Raw genomic sequence first — 10145 nt, 5'->3', positions numbered from 1 at the left:
AGAATGGTTCTTTTTTCTTACCTGTATTGGTCAGACCTTCATCTCCATGATTTCTGTTGAAAGCATCCTTTCTGGAACTCCTCCTCCCGCTGATAGGGTGCTCTGGGCCACAGCGATCCTTATTAGAAAGTAGGTCAAAAATGTCTAAGTCATCAGTGGCCTCTTTCTCAGCTCTTGCCTGTGGCCTGTCACTTGCAATGGCATTACGGCTACTGGCTCGTCCTTGTTCCCATTGTAGGCATTTGTCATTTTCTTCATTTTCTGCAGGAAATTCATTAATGATGCCATCTGACTGTAGTTTGACTTTCAAATCAAGAGGCTCCTCCGGACTCAGCCAAGGAGGTTTCTGTTTCTTGCTCTCTGGCTTCTTATCTTTCATTTTGGAAAAAGACTGTAACCAAGGCGGGGTTTTACTAAGAGGCTGAGAGACTTTTCTGCCAGTGAATTTTTCTAATTGCTCAGTGATGGTAAGTTCATCATCAGAAGGGTATTTCACAAGAGAGGATTCTTGAGGGTCACTTGGTACATCAACCATGGAGACAGGAGCAGATAACACTTTCAAGTCCTCCTCTAACTTAGACAAATTGTCCTTTGTGCAATTAGTAGAGGCCATCTTTATACCAAAGATACCTGATAAGGTTCTATCTGACTGTGAATAACTGAAACTGAATTCCTTGTCACCATCTATGCTAATAGTCTGGCATGTGTCTTTGCTTTCCTCCATATTAGGATTTGTAGAGTTTTCCCGTCCATCATTTTTAAGGTCAACTACGGTGCTACATCCAGCAACCAGCTCTCCACTGCCTTTTTCTAACTCTCCATCAAATATGAGATTTTCATTGACATAAAGCTTCACTTTTTTTGCACCTATGTCAAGATCCTGAAAATATAAAAAGAAATAAAGGTTTGTGATATCAAGTTTCTGTATCACAATGTTCCGGAAAAAGAGGTAATACTGAAAATTGAGAATCATTAGAAATGATAGTTTTTATGATACTATATTATGGAAGAAGTTAATTACTGACAAATATCACTTCTATGTAAACAAATTACTCTGTAAATCAAAGAATTAAAATACCAGAAATATCTGTGTCCTAAGTTTTTAAAATGCAGTGTGATATGACGGAAAGGCGACTGAACTGGGAATCAGGAAACCTGAATTCCAGTCTCAGTTTTGCCAAATAGTTGGATTGACTATAGGCAAGTCATCTACCTTCTCTGAGCCTCAGTTTCCACATCTGTAAAAGGAGGAGACTGGACTGGATGATCTTTAGCACCTTATCCCACAGGTCTAAAATTTTACTAAAGCCTTTGGATAGTAAAATAGAGCTAGACTAATCTTAAGACTTTCTCAAAGCTGTACATTCAATTTGCAGAACACCATCCTAAATTTCTGGTCTGCTATTGTTACTATGATTTCTGTAGCAATTTAGAGTGAGAGCTACCAAGCATGTATTACTCCAGTTTCAATCAGCCGACTGCTATATGGTTGCCTGCTATTTTTTTTTTTTGAATGAATATTAGTTTGTCAGAAAAGTCAATGATCAAAGTGCTCTTTGAAGTGTTTTTTATGGACATATTCTCTGTGTTCAGCTGAGGCAGGGAACAACTAGGTGCCCTGAATCAATCAGAAAATAGATATTCAGTAATGATAATATGGACAAATGTCAGTATCTCGTACTACATGCTTTTTAGACAGAGTCATTTCAACAGAAAAACTTGGTAAAGTGGAAATGCTCCCATTTCAAAATAATGGCTGTCTCATGATGAATAGGGCTTGCATTTCCAAAATGACACCCTCATTTTGCTCTACTTCTTTTCGACTAATGAGAAACAAATATGTTACTATTGTAATACATTATTAATGTGAAAATATTAATGTTATTTCAAACTAAATAATTCAGAAAGCCAAAAGGACAGCAATTTTTACTACTGCCCTAGGAGCTGAATAATGTATCTTATTATACGAGGACACAAACTGGCAATATGGCATGCTGGCTGTCATATATTCATTTGTATATGCTTAGGTTAAACTCTTGATGATAAGAGATTGTCAAAGTACAGTGAGTTTCCATTTAACAGACCATTTTTCTTTCACTTCAACAAACATTTGTTAAATACTTGCTTTGTTCCTGGAGCTGGAGTAATTTGTATTTCTATAGTGCTTTGAGGTTACAAAGCACTTGGCTCACAATCCTGCATGAGACAGGTAGAATAAATATTCTCATTCCCATTTTACAGATAAGCAAGTAAGCAAAGTGCCTTGCCCAGAGTCACAGAGTGAGCAAGTGTCAGAACCAGGAGCCAACCTAGATCTTCTGACTCCTAGTTCAGAACTCTTTATAATATAGGTCAGGAAAGCCTTCCTTCAGTTGATTATCCTTAATTTATCCTGTATATAACTTGTTTGTACATAGATATTTGCATGTTGTCTCCCTTGTTAGACTGTGCACTCCTCTAGGGCAGGGACTGTTTTTTGCATTTCTTTGTATCCCCAGTACTTAGCAGAGCCTGGCACACAGTAGGTGCTTAATAAATGCTTATTGACTTGATGAAATACTCACTCTCCTCATTTTGGATACTTAAAACACCAAGGAGGCAGGAACATTTAATTAAGGAAAACATTTTATGACATGGTATGTATCTATAAAAGGTAACTATACTACATATAAACTTCTTTCTTATTGTGCATCCCACCTATGGCCTCATATAGGAAGGCAATGTGGTGTAGGGGAAAAAACATTGGGTCTAGCATCAGACCGTCTGGGTGTGAACCCCAATTCTGCTACTTAATAGCTGTGTAAACTTGGCTAAGTCCCTTGACCATTCCAGTACTGATAAAATAAAGGGATTTAATTAGATGAGCCTCATGTCCCTTTGACTCTTAATCCTATGATCTAATACATATGAAATACAAAGCCTACTTTCTGAAATCTACCAACTCTTTAAGGCCTAGCTCAAATGACATTTCTACAAGAAATCTTCCCTGCTTGGTTCAGTAATGTTTCTTCGTCCCCTTTAGATATCAAATAACACTCGATAAACGCAGGAGAGGTACAAACTATGTGTCATTTTGTAGCATGGTCCTTTATGTATGCATGATACTCTCTGATACCGTGAGCTCCATGAGAGGAGGCATAATACATAGGGTATTATTTACCTCTTTGGAGAGACAGAACGGTGGAGTAACTAGAAAGCTGGCCTCAAAGCAAGGAAGGCCTGGATTCAGATCTGGTCTCTGACTGGCTGTGTAACCTTGGGCAAGTCACTTAACCTCGAAGGTCTCTAGGCAACTCTCTAATACCATAAGGTATTGAGAAGATGCCTACCTGCATTGGCAGAGGGAGTTAAGTTCCTTATACCAATTAAATCATAGGTCTAGTCCCTATTTCTATGCTCATCTCCTACAATTCTACATTTGGCCTTTAACACCTGCCTACCCAATGTGCTTTATGAACAGAATGAAAATGGAGCCTGAGAAGATGAAATTGGGAAGAACAGCTGGACTTGACCAAATATATATAGAAGGAATCAAGTCGGATAATGCATAATCTTAAAGTGCTCAAGGAATGACTTTAAAGATATCTGAAAAAGTGGATGATTCCAAAGAACCGATAAGATCATAGTATTATTAGTAAAAATAGGTACCCAAGAACACATCATCAACTACCAACTAATATGCCTAATTACTCATCTCTATAAAATCTTTGAGACTGGTTTACATACATAGCAAGGGCATCCTTGAAGAAAACACAAGAAGGGAAGAGCAGTCTTTTACAGATCACATAATCAGAGTCACACAACTGACTGCAGAATATAGAGAATAGCAATAACTCACACATTTATATAGTGCTTTAAGGTTCACAAAGCACTTTACATATATTATCTCATTTGCTTTTTCTTTTTTTTTTTGAGGATATAAGATTCTGACCCCTACTTCTCAGTCTCCTCTGCTGGATGATCATCCACATCATTCCAATTGTGGGTATATCCCATAGTTCTATTCTGGGACCTTCTCTCTCTCTCTGTCTCTCTGTCTCTGTCTCTCTCTCCTCATATAGATAGAGTCTTTCTTTCGGTGACCTCATCAGCTCCCATAGGCTTAAATATTATCTTTATGATGATTTCTCTCAAATCTAAATATCCAACCCTAGACTCTCTTCTGAGTTCTATTCCTATATTACCAAATGTCTATTAGATATTTTGAACTGGATGTTCTGTAGGCACCTGCATGACAGACTCATCTGTCCAGGGGATCATAGCTCTGGAATTGGAAGGCACTCTCAGAGGTCTAGTCTGATCACTTCATTTTATTAATGGGGAAACTGAGGTCCACAGGGTTAGGTGGCTTGCCTAAGGTCATACAAGCAGTGTCTACCAGAGGTAGGATTCGAATCTAGGGCCTCTAACTCTAAAGTTAAATGCAACCCATTTAAGACAGAGTTTATTTATTCTTCTTCTCCCTGAACCCACTGCTCTCCCTAACTTTCTGTCTGTCGAAGGCACGACCATTCTTCCAGTCACTCAGATTAACACCGCATGAGTCAGTTTTACCTCTTCATTCTCATTCATACCACAGACCCATTCCTGGAATGAGTTCTCTCATTGACTCTGCCTCTTAGAATCAATCCCTAGATTCCTTCAAGGCTCATGTGAAATGCTGCCTTCTATATGAAGCTTTTCCTGAACCTCCCTCAATTATCATGTAACTTTTTTTAATCTATCCTGTATATATCTATAGACATACAGTATCTTTTCTTGTTATGTTGTAAGCTCCTCGAGGACAGGATGTGTTGAATTTAATCTTTGTATCCCAGGGCCCAGCACAGTGCCTAACACATAGTAGGCTCTTAACAAAGGCTTGTCAATTGATGGCTTAAAAAAAAAAAAAGCAATTGACACCATAGGACATAATGCAGCATTAAAATATCTCTCCCAACAAGTTACCACCCGTGATACGTTAGGATCACATTAAGATCCCTTAACATATCCACAGAAAACCATTTAAAGAACCTAGACTTTATTCTGAAGGCAATGAAGAATAAAGATATCAGAGCCAAAGAAGGATGTGGCGATATTGCTGTTTTAAAAAGATAAACCTGATGTCAGTGTACAGGACTGCTCAGAGCTCACTGGTGGCAGGGAAGCCAACAAGGATGTTATTGTAATTTAGGAGTGAGGTGATAAGGGACTGAATACGGGTGATGGCAATGGGAACAGAAACAAAGGGACAGATTTGGAAGTGGACCTGTTTTGAAGGTATAAATGACAGGACAATAATTGATTTGATGTGAGAGGGAAATGAGAAAGATTAGCCTGATGATTTAAGATTCCAAAGGTGATGGACCAGTGTTGTGTAGTTATTTAAAGAAATAAAGAAGTTAAGAAGGGGACTTGTTGCCAGGAAGAAAGATAAGCTCAGTTTCAGAAATGCTGAGTTTGAGGTGACAGCAGAACCTCCAAGGGGACCAGTCTAGTAGATAGATGTGAATGTAGAGATATATGACTTAAATGGAAAATAGGATCAAAACTGAAGATAAGATTTAGGAGGCATGTACATAGAAATGATAGCTGAAACGTATTCAATAGCAAATTATGAAGTGTCCTAAAAGGAGATGAAAACTTAACCTTTTAGAGTAGGTTCATTGCCAAATCACATTTCTGCATTTGTAGCTGCAGTCACATCTGGATGAGAAATACTTAGCAGAATTTAGTTTGGGGTACATCCTACAGACAGAATTTTCCTGCAGATTCTGTCAGTAAAGACGGGCTGCTTGGTATGCCTTGCAGAACTAGGCTTCTCATCTGCATTTAGTTTTGCCAAAGAAGCCTCACTTTCTGGTAGTGCCCTTGGTATTCCTGTTGGGTTATGAGAAGCTGTAATTTACCCTGATGAGCAAGCATTGTAAAGCTAAATGGATGGGCGATGTTTCACCATTTTGATGTGCTTCAGGAAATGAATTCTTTGAAGTTCTCCACATATGACTTGCCCAATTTCTTTTTTTCCCCCTGATTTCTTAACATAGCCTTCTCTACTTTCCCTTTCCAATCTTTCCTTTTTCTTTCTTCTGGGCTCGTCTCACCATCTTCTGCCTTACTAATGCCTGAGGCAAACTCCTTTCATTTGACTTACAATCTGCTAAAGTTTGTTTCTGAATGAATAATAATAACAATAATTCTGATTTCTATTAGTGCTCAAAAGGCTTATTAAGTGCTTTCCTCGATATTATTAGTCACATCTTTTACAGATGAGGAAACTGAAGGTTGGAGAGGTTAAGTGAATCGTCCACGTCCACAAGGCTGCTGAGTGGCAGATATGGTTCTTAGTCTTTCTTGATTCTTTTCTTTTCTTGAAACAAGGATCTTCTATTGTCACAGACTCTGGATGCAAGTTTTTTGAAATGGTGCCATTTGGTAGTTTTTTGTTTTTGTTTTTTACTTTCATGGGACTACTGCCACTCTGAGAAGTCAGTGTTCCAACCCACTGCAGATTCTTTTGCTAAGAAGAATTGCCTAGTGTTTCTGAGGACAAAACAGATCAGACTGAGTGTCGACCTACTAGGATGCTTTTAGGTTCTCAAGTGTTTCTCTGACTCCTGAAAATAGGTGGTTATGACATAGAGGTAGTCACTGGAGCAAAAATACTGTGAATGAATAATCTTTGCTCAGTGGTCTCCCTTCTTTGTCATTGGTTCATCATCCATTAGCACCACTGAAATCTCCTTATACTATGGTACATGTTGATCTTCCTTTTAAAATCTTGAAAGTGGTTAATTCCTTTAGGAAATGAAGATTACTCCATCTATAATGTTAGTTTTTTTTCTTAAAAATAAGTTTTTACTGATGTATTTTGTTTTTAGATGATCATAATTACCCTAAATATTCCTTCTCCTCCCCCTCCCTGAAAGCTATTCCTTATAATAGTATTTTTGAAAGAAGAAAAAAAATCAGCACAACTGATTGATATTTTGAAAAAGTATAAAAATATGTACAATGTATAACATCTGTGGATCTCCCCAAAGGGGTGGGTTGGGAGTGTCCTCTCATATTTCTTTGAGCCCTGATTGATCTTTATAATTTTGTTATTTTCACTTTCGATTTTTTGGTATGTAATTATTCTTTTCATTTACATTGTAGTAGCTACTATATGTATATTGTTTTCTTGGCTTTGCTTATTTTGCTCTGCATCAGTTCATATAGATCTCTGTGCTTCTCTGTATTCATTACACATATCATTTCTTAGAGCTCAGTCATATTCCAGTACATTTATGTACTATATTTATTTAGCCATTCCTCAACTGATGGGCATCTATTTTGTTTCCAATTCTTTGCTATCACAAAACGTGCAGCTAAAATATTTTGGTGTATATGGTGACTTTCCATCTTTTGTAGTTTTAGCACTCCTTCTAACATGGTTTTAACAATACTACTGCAATTTGTGATGAGACTGATTCATAACTTTTAATGCACCTAGTGTTTTCATGAACAATGACACCCTTAGGATGGAATTCTTGCAGGCTTTTTAAGAATGTGATTACTGGTTTTACTGACTGACGTGAGATCTGAAGTTCTTCATACTTCACGTGGACCAATAATATCAGCCTTGATTTTACTTTTAAAAAAATTTATTCACCTTTTACTTCTACATCATCTACATTTCCCAATATATCCCTCTCTCATACCTCAGCTTAAAAGCCGCCCCTTTTAGCAAATAATTTTTTTAAAGTTCAACAAAACCAACCAAGTTTGAAATTATGTGCAGTGTCTTACATCTGTGATCCCCCACCTCTGCAAAGAATGGAGAAAAGTTCCTTGAGGTCAAGCTTGGTCATCATAATTTCAGTGCATTCAGCTTTGATCACTTTGCTATTGTTCTTTCCAGCCATTAGGCACATCCTCCCCTTCCACTTCTGTTTACTTGGTCTCAGCTTCCATCACTTTCCTGCTTCTTCGTATTCATCATAGTCATTGTTTCCTACAGCACAGTTATGTTCCATTATATTCACATATCACGATTTGTTTGGCCACTTTTCGAATGATGGACGTTCTACTTTGTTTCCAGTTCTTAGCAACACCAAAAAGTTTAGACTTGATTTTAGAAAGGAGCTAAGTATAAGAATCATCTCAAAGACTGAAGAGAAATAGAGCTGAAATCAGCTGAAAAGAGAGTTTGAGAAAGAAGAAAAAGATTTTGGACTAAAGTTGTGCAAATTGACTAGTCACACTAAAAGATGAAAATAGTAAGCCTATTGTGTACTGCCTGTGACTGAAGGCAACCTCACACTTCAAGAAACTGTGATTTCATTGGTATCCATTCTTCAACTCTCCCTAGCACTGCAAATTTAGGGAAAATTTACTTCTTACTCAGGCTAAAGATTTTACCTGTGCCCTTTATTTCATTCTTGTTCACCTTCACCAGGACACTGCTTACCCAGTTATTTCTTCTCTTTTATATATCTCCAATCACTTCTACTTTACGGGATATTTCCCATCTCTCTATAAACATATTCAAGTTTCTTTCCACTTACAAAGATTACAATTTAGTTATGCCTTGGTAGACTAGTCTTCATGAGCTGCTATGACCAAAAAAACCAAATTGGCCAAATATGGCTAGTCTTCAGATATAAAAAACAAATGGTATCACTGAATTATAATAATGTTCTCTACTTTATATCCACAAGACTCCTCATTTCAATTGAGAAGGTATTCTCTGTATTATGTAGGATGGAGTGATGGTAGTTAAATTAATATAAAGGAAAGAAAAAAAACCCCCATGAAATGAAAGAATTTATTCTAAATATCTCAAGGTAAGTGGAAATGTATTAAATAAAGCATTCAAGAAGAGGTTATACCTCACCTTGTAGACTACCAGGTCTCCTTAGATATAGGAACTGTCAAGAACTGTCCTCTTTCTAAAAAAAGGGTGATAATGAAAATTCAGGTAACTATTATTCTTGACTCCCCTGCAAATCTACAAACTATTCATGTGAATCAAACCCTCCTGTGTCAAGGAGGACTTAAACAATCCCACCAGCAGTCCACTTTTTGTTTTGAGATTTCCAGTCAAAAAGTCACAAAATGAATTATTGCCAAATCAAAAAGTGTAAATATTGTTATGAGGTCCACTTGTGAATTGCAAAAGACCCCAATAACAGCACTCAACATACCCTCAAAATATTGGGGTAAATCTGGCCAAGCTGGAATAGAATGATATCAAAGAAGAAACAAACACTGAATGAAAAATTGAAATGAAGCTATATGTTAAGTCATTTCAAATCATTATCTGCAGAGAAAGTTCAACAAAAGGATATGATCTCCCCAACACTATTCAAGGTCACCTTGGGTGGGTTGTTTCAGCACCTTAATTATACAAATAGAATGATTAAAAGCAAGTGTCTTATACCAGCCAGTCAGTCAATAAACATTTATGAAGCACCTACTATGTTCCAAGCCCTGTGCCAAATGCTAGGGATATAAAGAAAGGCAAAAAACCAATCTCGGCTCTTAAGGAGATCACAGTCAGGGAATACAACATGCAAACAGGTGGGGAAACAGGTTATAAAGGGCTTTAAAAGATAAAGAGAGGATTTTACATTTTATCCTGAAGATAACAGGAATCTGCTAGAGTTTACTGAGTGGGAAGAGGTGAGGGAAGATATGGTCATGCCTTTGCTTTAAGAAGATCACTGCAGCAGCTGAGTGGATGACAGATTGGAGCGGGGAGAGATTTGTGGTTGGCAAACCAACCAGCAGGCTATTGTAATACTCTAGCGTTAAGTGATAAGAGCCTGCCCCAGGGTGGTGGCAGTGTCAGAGGAGTTGAGGGGTATATGCAAAAAATTGTATAAGGTAAAATCAATATGCCTTGGTAACAGATTGGAAATCGGAGGTAAGAGAAGTGAGTTGAGGATAATACCGAGATTGTGAGCTTGGATGACCGGGAGGATAGTGATGTCCTCAACAGTAACAGGGAAGTTTGGAAAAGGATTTTGGGGGAAAGATAACGAATTCAGGTTTTGGACATGCTGAAGCAGTTATAAGATACTCAGTTTAAGATATCCAATAGGCAGCTGGAGATGCAAGACTGGAGGTTAGGGCTGGATAAGTAGATCTGAGAATCACTGGCACTGAGGTGACAATCTGAA

The 10145-nt window shown here is 37.6% G+C and overlaps 1 protein-coding gene across 6 annotated transcripts in view; it reads right to left on the bottom strand.

Moving 5' to 3' along the window:
- Positions 1-10145, bottom strand: part of KIAA0556 (KIAA0556 ortholog) — a 195645-nt gene that overhangs the window by 47645 nt on the left and 137855 nt on the right. For all 6 annotated transcript variants that reach the window (XM_027862849.1, XM_027862850.1, XM_027862853.1 and 3 more), the window contains one exon: positions 22-880. In XM_027862849.1, the coding sequence (XP_027718650.1) occupies positions 22-880 (859 nt within the window). The remainder of the gene's footprint in view (positions 1-21; positions 881-10145) is intronic.

The sequence above is a fragment of the Vombatus ursinus genome, unplaced genomic scaffold, assembly GCF_900497805.2.
Source record: "Vombatus ursinus unplaced genomic scaffold, bare-nosed wombat genome assembly UNPS02014770.1, whole genome shotgun sequence".
NCBI classification, from domain to species: domain Eukaryota; kingdom Metazoa; phylum Chordata; class Mammalia; order Diprotodontia; family Vombatidae; genus Vombatus; species Vombatus ursinus.
This window is presented reverse-complemented; position numbering and strand designations above follow the sequence as displayed.